Genomic DNA, 15,793 nt, shown 5'->3' with positions numbered 1-15,793 from the left:
ATAATACTTGGTAAAATAACACAACAGTCAAGTTGCGATTTGAATCTATCCCTGCAGTTCAACGTTTCTTTTGTTGGCTCATTCCCACAATATGTCGTCTTCAATATCTCCTTTGCATTCCATTCCACTGATTAGAATGAGACACACTACTGAAGTGTAATGTTTGCTGAGCATTCTTCAATTCTCCCAAGCCTTGCTCCAGATGTATCATGGGGTTTTGGCATCCGCCTTTTGAGATGACTGACCTGTGGTAATTTGACACAAAGTGCTGCATTCACTGACATCTCTAGATTTAGGAACTTCACCCTCTGCTATTTTGTTATCTTTCAAGGAAAATGTATGGTTTGGAGGAATATGGGCCAGGAGCAGGCAGGTGGGACTAGTTTAGTTTGGGATATGTTTGGCATGGACTGGTTGGACCAAAGGGTCTGTTTCCGTGCTGTTTCACTTTATGACTCTATGCATGCCTGTTATGCTCGCTCTGCTGCTGGTGCACCATTTTACATGCCTGTCCTTTAAAATGAATGGTTTCTCTAAATTTTGTCTTTAATCCGTGGCCATGTGAAAACTTTATTAGAATCATAAGGTCACTTGCCTTTGTTCCAGTGATGAATCATTTGCAATGAGTACGATTGTTCACCGAGGAAATTCTGTATCACTGATTGTGGGTTCTGTGGGTCATTGTGTGGCTGATGAGTGTGTCCTTGAGTTGCATGTCCAACCACACACTGGCAAGTGATTCCCAAAGGTGAAATTGGTCGTTCACCTTGAGATCACTGGCAATCCTTTCTCCAGTTCCTTTTCCATACTTCCTCTTGCCTCTGGGTATTTTCAAAGAATTGTGGCCCCTCATACAGGAGTCTCCTTTAAGTTGGTTTGTTCTGATCAAAGGTCATCCATGCATTGATATCTGTACTGCATTTGTTAAAGGAACCCTTTAGGGAATCTTTGAAACATTCTCTTCATCTTCCTCTTGTTCAAGTGCCTTCCTTGAGCTGGGTAATGAACATTTGCTTTGGTAGTTGGAACTCCGGTATCCTAAGCACACGGCCAGCCCAGCTGAGATGGTCTTGGATGATCATGGCTGCTATTGTGAGATGCTTCAAGGATGCTGATGTTAGTACACCTGTCCTCCAAGCTGTTGCACAGAATCCATCTCAAACAATGTTGATGGTACTTATTCAGCATCTTGAGGTGGTTTCTATAGGTAGTCCAAGTTTTGGAACCGTAAAGATCAGCCAGAAGGATGAATGTCTTATGCACAAGCGTCTTGGTAACAGCACGGGGATGTCAACATCATTGAAGACTCTCATCTTTAGGCATCTGAAGGTGGTGCTCGCAAATTGAATGCAATGTTGAATCTCTGCATCAACCTCAGATGAAAGGTAACTTCTATACTAGGGATGTTTGGGAGAATTTCTCCTCCTTTAATGGAGGGAGGACCAGAACTTGACCTGGGATGAGTTGGTAAAGAATTTGACTCTTTGAGGTTGAGACTGAGACCAATTCTTCAGACTGCTTTCACTAAGGCATTTAGTGAGACAAGTCAATTTGATGTCAGTTGTGCTTGGATTTCAACTGGTTGAGGTTGAAGAGCTCAAATATTAATCGTTTGTTCTTCCCCAAATCCTGCTCGATCTACTCAGTCTCTGCAGCACTTTCTGTTTCTATTTCCGATTTCCAGCATCTGCATGTACAGCTTTTGTAACAAAACACACATCTGTAGTCAAGAAGGTATTTACCATCCCCTTCTAAACTACAATTTGGATGTGCAATATAAGTTTGCCTTATCAGCAAAGTCAGTCCATAAGACATAGAAGTAGGCCAAACAACCCACTGAGTCTGCACTACCATTCAATGAGATCATGGCTAAGCTGAAAAACCCTCAACTCCACTTTCCTGCCTTTTCCCAATAACCCTTGATTCCCTTCCTGATTAAAAATCTGTCCATCTCAGCCTTTAATATACTTAACGACACAGCCTTAGCAACCCTCTGCAGTAAACAACTTGACAAGTTCTCTGCCCTCTCAGAAAAGAAGTTCCTCCTTGTCTCCAGCTGAAATATGCATCCACTTAGTCTGAGAATATTCCTTCTGGTCCACATCTCCCCTGTCAAGTCTCCTAAGATTTTCCAACGAGTACAGGCCCAAACTATGCAACCTCTCTTCATTAGAAAGGCCCTCCATAACCAGAATCAATATGGTAAAACTTCTTTGGACTGCGTCTTACCCTGACACTATCTTTCCTTAGATAACGGGCCCAAAACTGTTCACTGTATCCAGTTACAGTCTGACTAGTGCCTTGTATAGTTTTAGCAAAACCTCCCACTTTATACCCTTTTTACTTTGAAATAAAGCCCAACATGCCATTTGCCTTTCCTGTTTCCTATTGAACTTCGTGCTAGGTTTTTTTCAGTTAAAAAATATGCAGCTCCTCTACTCTTCCAACTAAAGTACAAAATCTCACATTTCCCTGCATAAAACTGCATCCCATGAATGAAAATTTAAAAAGAACTGGATCAGTACTTTGGAGCCCTGAAAACTACAGTCAGAGATAGTTCAGTCTGCCATGTTACACCGTTCAAGTAGCTTTTCTACTGGAGAAGAACAGAATATTGACCAGACCAGGTATGGCAATTCTGGTGAAGGGCCATTGGACTTGAAATGTTAAATCTGTTTTCTCTCCACAGATGCTGCGAGATCTGTTGAGTTTCTCCAGCACTGTTTTAATTTGTTTCAGATCTCCAATACCACTGGTCTTTATTTTATTTATATGGCTACGTAATGGTTGTGGTACAAGCCAAACAAGATCAAAACTGAGAGTCCAACGCTACATGGCAACTTATAAAACTGGACAAGAAATCTTACAATCGTAAATGCTACTGAACTGTTACTTACCAATGTCCATCACAACAGGATCTGCCACTCCAAATGATTTGGCTTTCATCAATACCTCACGTCCTCATCATCTCGTTTGTCCACATTTCTCTCCATTTTAACAACACCAGTTCCAAGCACGTTTCACATAGAGAATCAAGAAGGCCCATTTTCTCTTGGTCATTGCTTTGCTTTTCTGAGTCTGTTTCAGTCTGCTTCAGCCTGGTGTTTCTCTCGAGAAGGATCAATTTGACTGAAGGGACTAAATCAACCCTATCTGACTGTTTACTTCTGCTGCAAGCTGCAAATAATGGTGATTCACACAAAACAATCAGCTAACACCATTTAAAAAACTGGGTGAAAGACCGGTACTGGCATCTAGAGAATGGAAAGAATCAAATAAAAGGTATTCATCAAATAACATTTTATTACTGGTTCATAACAGTGACAACTGTGTTTGAAACATTGTCAGCAGTTCAGTTTTAACATTGAACTTTGGAAATTCATTACTCGGTCATTGGAGAGATGAAAAGTCAGGTGGTTCACATTCTGAGGACAGTGCCAACTGTTATAACCATCCATCAGCAGTCAGAAAGAGCTGAGGCCAACCTGGAGGCCCAGGGTTGATGTTGTTTGAACAAACTCCTACACCAGCAGAAATCACATGATAGAGGAAACTCTATCACATATTCTTGCTTTGAACCTTGCTCTGTTCAAATGCGCTGTCCTGCTGTTTCCTAGAAATAGAACCTTCAGCTGTCTCAATGGAGGTCTCTCCCGTGGTAGAAGAACACAATTCACCACTTCTAAACCAAACTGTAGTGTTAAAATATTTCCTCAGTCTTACCTGGGAGAAAAAAAATGCAATCTTCTGTCTGTCTTGAGGTTTCTTATGAACCTTGAAATCATTGTTATTGGTGGTATTAACAAATGCCTGAAACAGTTTAACACCTTCATTGAAAAGATCAAAAATGCATGAGTCCATTCAATTTCAGTTAATACTGAGAATATTATTTTGAGGCAATATTCTCGATATGCATAAACAAACTGTAAAAATGTATTTCTGAATCAAGTAATGTACACAGGCATATGTTTCAAAACAATATTACTGAAGAAATTTATTTTAAATGTTGTTAACTCCCTATTCCAATGATGCAACATGTTGTGTCAAAAGGGCCACAGTGTAGGGCAACGGAAGAGATGGGACTAACCACAGCTGAGTAAAACCAGCAGCAAATTCTCAGGATACAGACACCTGAATATATTTCCAGTGCAGCAGTGTCCTCTGTCTGTGCAGACATCATTCCACTAAACATCACAGGTTTTTAACACAACGTATCAGATAACATCAATATGACAGCTCCATCTTACACAATCTGTGACAAGGCAGGAAATGGCACACAGCAAGTGCTGAAGAGGGGCTGTTGGCAAACGATAGAATTCAGAGAAATTCTTGACCAATGCTGTTCACAGCTTAGCTCTGATTAAATATGATTAAGGCAATTAAGAACAAGGTTCAGTGATAATTTTAATTCTTGTATGCCTGGTGGAATCCGAGCTAACAAGCAGTACAAACTCACCAAGCCACCATCCTGCAGTGACCCAACTGCCTTCCCCATGGTTTGAACACCCAGCAGACAGCAACGGTACCACTTCCTTTAAACTGGCAGAGTGGTGATGTCATGGGGTATAATTGGCATTTTAACCCACAGACTGGGTGAAGGAAATGTGGCAAGGTCAGATGAGAAGTTGTGGCCAGAAGAGGTCATCGGAGGTATCATTGTTATCTTCTCTCTGACACCCACTATCACCAGCCTAGATATTTTCTACCTAATCAACTCGTTCAGACAGACGTTAGTACACACCTTTGAGAAGCTGGGACTTGAACGTGGACCTCTTGGCTCAGAGGTAGGAATACCACCACTGCTCCACAACAGCCTTATTTCTCTACCCAAGTATACCACACCAAACCATCCCCATCCAGCCAACTTGCAATCTCATTGTAAGGCACCATCAGTTTGGGTCCCAAGTGGCGACCTCCTGCCTACCCCCATTTAACACTCCCAATTCAGATGAGACAGTCATGGTCTGTGCAGCTGAGCCCCAAGAATTAAAATCTCACAGGACTGCCACTGTGGAGGTCTCAGTGATGAACCATTCATTTCATGTCAATCCATACAAAGCTCCAGCCTTCCACATCCCCCCACCCTACAATATTTACATGGGAGTTAAAATCAGACCCTTTGGCTTTGCTTTCATATCCTTGCACAAAATAAACAGGCCCTTTTGTTCAAACAAGTAAGGTCACTTCAAGTGTGAGAAGATACCTATGGATTCCCTTCCATATCCCTCATTACTCAACACACAAAACTAACAGTTCCCAAAGCAAGCAGAGCTAATCACTAATCAATGAGCCTAAGCCTTCACCATGCGATTCTCCTCAGAAAGAGGGACAAGGAATCATTGGTAGAGGTGGTTCTGAGTTCTACAATTCTACAAACGAATGTGGGTTCAAGGGTTACCTTTCACAAAGTGGCAGCAAAAAATTCTTCCCTTCAGTATAGATTCATCAATACATTTAAAACCAAAACCTGTGTGACGTTTGTTTCTGCAGTTTTGTTGGTTTATAAGAAATGATGGGAAGTTAGCCAGACTCCCAGCAAATAAAATTTATGAGCTGGACGGAGGAACATTAACTGGGTTCTCACAGACAAATGCAGAATGATGCAATCAAAAACTCAAATCACTGCCAGGAATGCTAAATACTTTGATACCTCCTCACAGGCAGTATTTTTTGAAACCTTGGCAAATAAGAAGGACCCTTTGAAATCATCAAGTTATTTGGGAGTATTTGCTGTGACTTTTCACAAATCTGAAACACATGATAAGCAAGGAACAACTCCCACCTTCGATCAACAATGACCAGTTAATTTATGAAGCAACACCTTTTTTTCAAATACACCAGGGATCCCTGCATGAACTGTTCCATGACAGCCTTAGTCAAGTTACCATAATTAGAAGATACATAATCAAACATCACCCCCATTAATTTCTAGAAGAGCTTCAAGTACAACATATGTAAAGTTACATTAAATAGCGAGTCACTGAGGATGGAGGGTTGAGTCTGTCGCCATATGCTTGACAGGTGTCTACACCAATTTCTTAGCCTCAAAGAAGCTCTTCAGGTGTTTCATTTGCCAGATGCCAGTGAGGATGAGGATAATTGTCTGCGCAATCGACCACCACAGGACTCGTTGGTTCGTGCTTTCACTCGTCTGCCGGAATCGCTCTTCCCTGTACTGTATGAAGCAGTGAAAAAATGAGAAGAATGAACATCTGCCACACACTAAGGTGTAGAAACACTCTATCACGCAGGAAGAAAGAGGCAAGCTCAGTTGACAAGGTCACGGAGTCAAGGACTCACATTCAGTTGTTTGTCTGGGCTCAGTTAGCTGATCTTTTTAGGGCAGCAGGTCACAAAGAAGTGGCAGTGAGGACCAAGTAACTCGGTTGGGCCAAACTGCCTGTTTCCACGTCCTAAATTTAATACGCATTGCTATTTGTCGTGGAGTGCATCACAATGGGCTCCTGCATCCCTGGGCCAGGAGGACAGGGGGGAAATCTCCAAGGGTTTCTGCTCTTGAATGCAATCGGCCAACATCATTGTAATGTGTATGTCTGATCAGGACAAAGATAAGCTTGATACTCTCCAGAGATGAGCTTCCAAATATTCACTACTTGGCTCAGCCACGTGATTGAGATACTGGAGGCTGCCACTGCTTATGTGACTCAACAGAGTCTCTGCTTCAACTGCGAAGCAAAATAAAACACAATAGATAGTTATTGTGAACCTGAAAATTTGGCATCAATCCCAGACCTGAAAAATGACTGGTAAATGCAGTAATTAAAAGCTAGCATAGACTAAATGCAAAAGTTTACTATTTGCTGGTTAGGCCACGTCCGGAGCACTGCATTCAATTCTGGTTTCCCTGCTATAGGAAATAAGTTATCAAGCTTGAAAGGGTTCAGAAAAGATTTACAAGTATGTTTTTAGGGTTGGACGGTTTGATCTATAGGGAGAGGCTGAACTGGCTGGGGCTATTGTCCCTCGAGCATCAGAGGTGGAGGGATGTCCTTATTGAGGTTTGTAAAATCATGAGGGGCGTGGATAGGGTGAATAGTCAAGGTCTTTTGCCTCGGGTAGGGGAGTCCAAAACTAGAGGGCACAGGTTTAAGGTGAGAGGGGAAAGATTTAAAAGGGACCTAAGGGGCAACTTCTTCACGCAGAGCATGGTGCATTTCTGGAATGAGCTGCCACAGGAGGTGGTGGAGGCTGGTAAGATTACAGCATTTAAAGGCATTTGGATGGGTATATGAATAGGAACGTTTAAAGGGATATGGGCCAAAGGCAGGCAAATGGGACCAGATTAATTTAGGATATCTGGTCAGAATGGTCTAAAAACTAAGTGTGAAAACAGTCAGCACCTTCTAAAGTTGGTGGAATAATTATACGAATACAAGACCTTGCAACTGGTTTAAACACAGTCTCAGAACGAGTTATTATACGAGAGACCAACAAACCATATGCTGTAGAAAAAAATTCAAAGCACCATACCCCAGTTGGAAGCGCGCTGAACAAGTTCAATAAATTTGGTACATATGTCACATTCAATTACTATTGTAATGTTGTTTCCATATGTTCCTACATGTAGTCTGCTTCTGAACTAAATTCAATTTCGCAGTTGTTGAAGATTATTGTCTCGGTTAAATGTTGCTGAGATAGCTTGAGATCCATATCACTCACGCTGCTGCATTCTGATCACACAGCAACATTTGTTGATCTGATTTCCCAGCAGTCCAGTCCAGAAAATAATCCCCGTACTTTCAGGTAAGGGCAGGTGCAGCTTTAAATTCCTGGTGCACAGCTTGTCCTTCACTCACTCACCCTCTGGTAGTTCTGTTCTTTCTGTATTTGCTCAACCTGGTCCAACAGCTGCCGGACTCGCAGCTGCAGTTCAGTCAGCTTATCCTTTGCAGCAATTTCTGGGTAGTTGTTGGCATGTTCCCCCACTTGGATGTCCAGGTGAACTCGCTGAAACATAACAGAGACAGAGGGATAAAGAAATTCACTGGTGTATACAAGTAATACTACACTTTACTTCTGTCATATCATAATCATTCCACCACACCTGCCTTTCCTGAAGACACATGCTCAAGGATGAGGCACCAATGCATTTATACTGGCATACACGCTGACTGAGTTTTGGAGTCACACAGCACGCAAACAGACCCTTCGGTCCAACCAGGTCATGCCAACCATAATCTCAAATTAAAGTAGCCCCATCTGCCTGCACTTGGCTTATATCCCTCCAAACATTTTTTATTCATGTACTGATCTAAGTGACTGTTAAACGTTGTCACTGTACCCATATACACCACTTACTCTGGAAGTTCATTCTACACATGAACTACACTGTGTAAAAAAAACTGCTGCTCATTTATTTTTAAAATCTTTCTCCTCTCACCTTAAAAATACACTCCCAAGTCTTGAAATCCCCCACCCTAGGGAAAAGACACCTGCCATTCACCTTATCTGTACCCCTCATGATTTTATAAACCTCTACAAGGTTACCTCTCAAACTCCGAAGCTCCAGTGAAAAAAAGTCCTAGCCTACTCTATTCCTAGTAATGATTCCTAGTAACATCCTGATAAATCTCTTCTGAACCCTCTCCAGTTTAATAAGATCCTTCGTATAACTGGGCAACCAGAAATGGACACCGTACTCCAGAACAGGCCTCACCAACGTCCTGTACAACCTCAACATAACATCCCAATCCCTATACTCAGCGGCCTGAGTAATGAGGGCAAGCCTGTTAGATGTCTTCTTAACTGCCCTATCGAAATGTGATGCAAACCGCAAAGAATTATGTGTCTGAACCCCTAGGTCTCTCTGTTGGACAACATGACCTCACGCAAGTGTCAATTACTAAATATGGGGCAAGACAATGCATGATCATCAAACGCAGTTGAGCTCAATCCTGCCTTCACTGAAGTAGTCTTTTTTATTCTTTTATGAGGTGGAGGTGTCACGGGCAAAGCCAACATATGTCTTTCACCCTGAACTGTATTGCAAAGGATGTTTAATTGATATCAGTATTTTATGCTAGACTTATTGAACTAACTAGATTGGAACTGTTCCTCAGCTTCTGTGATGGGATGTAAACTATTGAGTCCAGACCTCTGGACTGCTAGTCCAGTAACCTGTGTGCTGCAGTGAGGCTAGAGATAATGAATAGAAGCAGAACAATCCTCTCTTGAACTTAATGCGTGACAGCGATTGTGACATCTTAAAACAGAACGACTTCCATTTAAGCAGCATTTTTCATGATCACTGGACATCTCTCAAAGCTTTAAAGAAAATGAACTGTTAGTTGAGGTATAGTCCCTTTTGCAATGCAGGAAATATGGCAGCCAAATTGTGTTCAGTCAACTCCACAAACAGCAATGATGGGTGAGATGAATATAGGCCAGGACTCAATTGCTGTAGAAACTCAGCAGGTCTGGCAGCAGAAACTCTGAAGAAGGGTTACTGGACCCAAAATGTTTACTCTGCTTTCTCTCCTCTGATGCTGCCAGACCTGTTGCGTTTTTCCAGCAATTTCTGCTTTTGTTTCTGATTTCCACTCTCTGCAGTTCTTTGACTTTTTCTTTGCAGATGTAAACCTCTGCTCTTCTTTGAAATAGCGCCATTGTTTTTTTTTAAACATTCAACCGTCGAAGAGGCCTCAATACAACATTTCATCTGAAAGAAAATACCTCCTACAACACATTGTTCCTTCAGTCCTGCACTTAATCAGCAGCCTTGTTTTTTGTGATCAAGCCCTAGCGTGGGCACTGTAACCGGAACCAAATGATTCACAGGAATATGTCCAACCAAATGAGCCACAGCTGACAAGAACCTCCTGGTTAAAATCAGTGGTTTCGTACTGATCCACACAGACCGGAGATTATTCACGCCTGGTCTGTATGACTCAGTCTCACACAACCTGTGCACAGCCATGAAAACATGGGCTGCAGAAGTACTGAAAGAAACCGTGCCTTCTGTGGGACAATGACAGCGTGGCAAAACTAAACCAAGTTTGATGGAAGAAAAATAACCAGCAAGAATCAGCAATTGGAAACATGTTCTCACGCTCAAAGCGCTTTGTAAGAAGCCCAGAGCCTGCCATGTTTGAGAGTGCGTAAGATGCTTAAAAGGGTTCTCATCTGACAGTCAATAAGCTAAATTGTAATGTACACAGTATTTATAGAATTCATACAATCCCTAGTGTGGAAACAGGCCCTTCGGCCCAACAAGTTCACACCGACCCTCAGAGCATCCCACCCAGACCCATCCCTCTTTCACCCATCTAATCTACACATCCCTGAGCACAATGGGCAATGTAGCATGGCCAATCCATCTTGAGGAAACCGCACCACCCGGAGGGGACCCACAGACACGGGGAGAATGTGCAAACTCCACACTGACAGTCGCCCGAGGGTGGAATCGAACCCAGGCTCCTAGTACTGTGAGGCAGCAATGTTCAGCCACCATGCCGCACACGTGTCATTGCCAGCCTCTACAGAAAAATTTATTTCTTACAATGTATTAATGGAAATGCCGAACATTATGCACTCAAGGACTCCTTCAAACTTTATACAAAGAGCAAGGTGGCGAATCTCTCAACTGCACTTGATGAACAAAACATGACACAACCAGCAGTAAAGCACAAATGTACAAATTATTGTAGTCTCAAATTAATAATCAGCTGAGTCCCAAACCTGGTCCAACACCTGAAGTATACAATATTTTATGTCCAGCACAAGGTACTTACGTCAGTTTCAGAGCAAAAACAAAATCAGCAACTGAATTTTTTTCTTTAAGATGGTGCATCCAATGCCCAATTCTTACCAGCTTGCCCCCTGCAAACAAGGACATCTTTGTGGAGTTGGAGTGCAGGCAGATCTGATGTTCACCGGGAGTATGCGATGTGAAGGTAAATCGTCCCTCCGAGCCATACTGTCGGGACAGGATAACCTAAAATTGGAACAACCAGTCGGTCAACAATGGAGAAGTCAAAAAATACACAATTTCCCAATTCTGTTTGACAGAAAACACAAATGAGCAAGCAGCTATTTCAGAGAACAGATCTCCTGTTCCCTTTTAATTTTAAACCTGATAATAAATTTTCATGGCTGAACGACGCTCAGGCACTATTCTGGTTTCCTTGAGAACTGACATTTTCTGGAGTGTGATTCTAAATGTAACAGATACTATTTTATCACAGATTCATGACTGTATCTGCTCACAGGTACTTTCTGTTACACAGCACTGGAATAAAATCAGAAGTCAAGCCACAAGCTGGCTTCTCTCTAAAGCAAACACGTTAAAACTTACAGGAATTCTTTCAATGTCTTCACAGCTGAGATCAGCCACCTCAAGAAGACCTTCCAAATCTATCTTAACATTTCAAAAAAAAAAATTCTGTATGGCATGTGCACACCACTGGCAAGGCTAACTTCTGTTGCCCATCCCTAATCATCCTTGAGAAGGTTATGCTAGGATGCCTTCTCTCTGGGGTAGCTATACTCGCAGTACTGTTAGGAAAGGATTTCCAACATTCTGATTCAATAACATTGAAGAAGAGTGATGTCCTGAGTCAGGACGGTGTGTGGCTTGGAGGGGAACTTACATGTTGTGGTTTTCCCATTCATCTACTGCCTCATCCTTCTTTGTGGTACAGGTTGCAGAAGATGCATGCATGAGTTATTGTAGTGCATCTGGTACATGCTGCGACCATTGTGGTCGTGGCCGGAGTGTATCTTGAAGGTGGGGCACAAATTAAGTGGGATGAGGCTTCCTGAGTGTTTCAAGAGCTGCACTCATTCAAGCTAAGTGGACAACATTCCAGCACATTGCTGACTCAAACATTGTAGATGGTGAGCAGGCGCTAGGAGTCAGTAACTAAGTTATTTGCTACAGGATTCCTAACCTCTAACCAGCACTTGTGTTGATATGGCCTGGGCCAGTTCAGTTTCCAGGTCAATAGTGATGATGTTGATCACATGGGATTCAGTGATGGCAATGTCATTGAAAGTCAAGGAAAATGATTACATTCGCTCTTGTTGGAGATGGTCAGTGTCTGGCACTTGTGTGCTCCTTGACATTGATCAGCCCAAGCCTGGCTGTTGTCCGAGTTTCGCTCAACAAGTACAGGGACTGCTTTAGTGCCTGAGGAGTGCGAATGCTGCTGAACATTGTACAATCATCAGTGAAGAACTCAAATTCTGACCTTATGGTAGCAGGAAAGTTGCTCAAGGTAAGGACGCTAGTCTGATGAATTATTGGAGCAATATTCGAAATGACTGGACCCCAATAAGTAGACAAGTTTGTGATAACAAGGTGTATAGCTGGATGAACGTAGCACGCCAAGCAACATCATAGGAGCAGAAAGGCTGACGTTTCGGGCCTAGATCCTTCATCAGAAGTTTGTGCTTGGGGTGACTCCGCAGAGTGGAGAATTTTTCCCATTTCCCATTGAGTTCTATAATGCTGAGGCTCAATGATGCTACTCTGCAAACAGTGCCCTGATTGCAAGGGCAGTCACCTTTACTTTCTGTCTGGATTTCATGACATTTGTCCCTGTTTGGGCCAAGGTTTTGAAGAGGTCAAGTGCTGAGTAGTCCTGCCATTCTGACCATCATTATTTTACCCATCAGAGGAGCTCTGCTCCAATTATTGTGAATTAATCTGATCCCTTTGTTAGGCATTTACACTGGGATATTTTTCCAGTAGTGCTTAGAAATGCAGTTCCAAGTTGATTTCTACATTATTACAGTTGAGATCATTACATAGGAAGCACTGCTTGGATGTTATACACCAGCATTAAACGAGATGATCATTTTCATGTTGTTGTGTTTTAAGATTTGAAACTACACACCCTTGACAAGATAAAACAATCATCTGTACCTAGCCTCGTATTTAAGAAAGCAAGCTGTGGAATATTTAAAACGTGTTTAGCATGGTTGATTACAGGGACTTGTCACCAACACACCATTAACTTTTGACCATAGTCTGTAATTTTACACTGAAGCCCTTCAGATAAGTGAAAGACAATTTTCAATTGAAACTCTACATCCAGTAAATGACAACACAATGTCAGCCACATCAAAACAGGAGTTAATTGCTTCCTTTCACACAACAATCTGTAACTTTACATTATATGCAAACATAATTTGCTGAGAACGATATTGTACAATGTCTAATCAAAGTAATTTGTGTACAGTATTCAAGCATTCTTTCCTCCAACAAGGACAGCTCTGATGTTTATTACATTCCAACCTCTGATGTAAACATCCAAATCCAGGATGCATCATACCTTGAAGTCAGGATCCCGCACTTCCACATGCATCCCCAAACCTGGGGTCGAGGGCAGAAAAGATTCTGACTGCTTATCCCACAGCTGAGTCCGGTAATTACCTGAATCAAACATTTAAAAGAAACAGTTACTTTCAAAATACAGAACAGCCAAGAGGTCGTTGCCAGTATTTTACTGTACACCCAACTTCATTCAGCCTATGAGTTTAATCTTATCTGAATTTCTCGACATCCTCTCTTTAAATGCATTCATGCTGTTCACTTTGACTATTGCTTATGGTAGCACATTCTGGTCCAACAACCTTCTGGCTAAAGACTTATTTCCTGAATTCTGTATTCGATTTCTCAATGATTACATCTTATTGATGTTGCCTCTCCCATAAATTGTTGTAAGCAGCTCCAGAAGACTATTCTGCAGATCCTTGTCCATGGAAGGCGAGGCACGTGGGATACACAATAGCAGCAACAGGGAATGCTGCTGTTGGAGATGACAGTTTAGAAGAACTCAATTTTCGTGCACTGCTTGATAATCCATAATCTCAACTCAACCTGAGAAGGTCAGTCATTGGCATGTGATACCTTACGTGCACGCATTTAAAATTAAAATGATGTCATTAAGCAGCAAAATTCACAAATCAAGAATTGACTTCAGTCATACATCAATGCAAACTGCCAATGTGGATAATATGATAAAGATTACCCAATGGGAAGTATCATAAAGTTACACAGTTGATAAACTCAGATCAATTATATTGGCTGGCTTTGATATTCAAAAAGAACCTTTACTGCGTGATTGAAACCGCAGCCCTTCCCGGTGACATTTTACTGTCTCGGCATTTCTATAATCATCCATTTGATTCAGTGGTCACATTCTCACATGTCAGAAATTTGATGGCTCATTGGCTAAATATCAGACCATCCTCTGTACAACTGGTGTCAGCCTTTATAGAATACACTATCCTCACAAAAGTTAAGTCATAAAGGGCATGAATTCCTGAATACAGGCAGGCATACTTGGCTTGATGCCAGCATGCAGGTCACAAGCCTGGGTTACACAAAGCCCATCATCGAGTCCTGGGGACTGCAACTGACTTTGTCATTTCTGTAACAATGTCAAAAATCCCGGTGCTAATTTGGGGAAGGTTTGCTGACTTGTACCACAAAGTGTTGGATTGGGGAGCAGGGTGAGCTATGTTGACCAGGGCCAGCCAGTGAAGGGGTAATGAAGACCAGTGCCAGCCAGTGAGGTGGGTGATGGCCAGTGCCAGCGAGTGAGTGCATACTGATGGCCAGTGCTAGCCAGTGACTGGGAGTGATGGCCAGTGCCAGCCAGGGAGGAGGGGGTGCTGACCAGTACTAGGTAGTGAGGTGAGGGTGGTGACCAGTGCCAGCCAAGTGGGGTGGGTGATGGCCTGTTCCAGCCAGTGATGGCGTAATGATGGCCAGTGCGAGCCAGTGAAGTAACTGGGAGTGATGCCCAGTGCCAGCCTGTGACGGAGGAATGATGGCCAGTGCCAACCAGTGATGGCAGGGGGTGATGACCAGTGCCAGCCAGTGAAGGTGGGGGATGTTGACCAATGTCAGCCAATTGATGGGGGATGACCAGTGCCAGCCAGTGAGGGGGTAATGGTGGCCAGTGCGAGCCAGTGAGGGGGGGGGGGGGGGCAGGGGCTGATGACTAGTGCCAGCTTACATGATTGGGAGGTGATGACCAGTGCCCGCCAGTGATGTAGGGATGATGACCAATGGCAGCCATGGAGGGAGTGGGGAAGAAGATCACTGCTAGCAAGAGAGGGGGATGATCAGAGAAAACCAGTGAGGGGATAATGATGATCAATGCCAGCCAGTGAGGTGGGTGGTGATGACCAATGCCAATGAAGTGGATGATGATGACCACTGTCAGCCAGTGTGGGGGTAATGATAATAAGAGCCAGCTAGCAACGTGGGTGAGACCAGTGCCAGCCAGTGAGGGGGGTAATGATGGCCAGTGCTAGCCAGTGACTGAGGTTGATGACCAGCCAGTCAGCAGTGACCATAGCCAGCCAATGAAGGGGTAATGAAGACCAGTGCCAGCCAGTGAGGTGGGTGATGACCAGTGCCAGCCAGTGTGTGTGTGTATAATGATGGCCAGTAACTGGGAGTGATGCCCAGTGCCAGCCTGTGACGGAGGAATGATGGCCAGTGCCAACCAGTGATGGCAGGGGGTGATGACCAGTGCCAGCCAGTGAAGGTGGGGGATGTTGACCAATGTCAGCCAATTGATGGGGGATGACCAGTGCCAGCCAGTGAGGGGGTAATGGTGGCCAGTGCTAGCCAGTGAGGGGAGATGATGACCAGTGACAGCCAGTGATGGGGGTGATGGCCAGTGCTATCCAGTGAGGGCAGGGAGGGGTGATAAAAAAATGCCAGCCAGTTGAGGGGCTGATGACCAGTGCCTGTGGGGGGGGGGGGGGGTTGATGACCAGTGTCAGCCAGTGAGGTGGGGGTGATAACCAGTGG

The 15,793-nt window shown here is 43.4% G+C and overlaps 1 protein-coding gene across 1 annotated transcript in view; it reads right to left on the bottom strand.

Annotated features, from left to right (window-relative positions):
- Positions 1–3,285: 3,285 nt before the first annotated feature.
- The window catches only part of LOC109913936 (transmembrane emp24 domain-containing protein 4-like), a 13,282-nt gene continuing 774 nt past the window's right edge, over positions 3,286–15,793 (bottom strand). The window contains exons 2-5 of the mRNA XM_020513503.2: positions 13,296–13,396; positions 10,829–10,954; positions 7,822–7,968; positions 3,286–6,175 (exon numbers count right to left, since the gene is read on the bottom strand). Of these exons, the coding sequence (XP_020369092.1) occupies positions 6,026–6,175; positions 7,822–7,968; positions 10,829–10,954; positions 13,296–13,396 (524 nt within the window). The 3' untranslated portion in view covers positions 3,286–6,025. The remainder of the gene's footprint in view (positions 6,176–7,821; positions 7,969–10,828; positions 10,955–13,295; positions 13,397–15,793) is intronic.

This window comes from Rhincodon typus, chromosome 40 (genome assembly GCF_021869965.1).
Source record: "Rhincodon typus isolate 14 chromosome 40, sRhiTyp1.1, whole genome shotgun sequence".
Taxonomy (NCBI): Eukaryota; Metazoa; Chordata; class Chondrichthyes; order Orectolobiformes; family Rhincodontidae; genus Rhincodon; species Rhincodon typus.
Note: the sequence above shows the minus strand (reverse complement) of the source record. Positions and strands in the feature narration are given on the sequence as shown.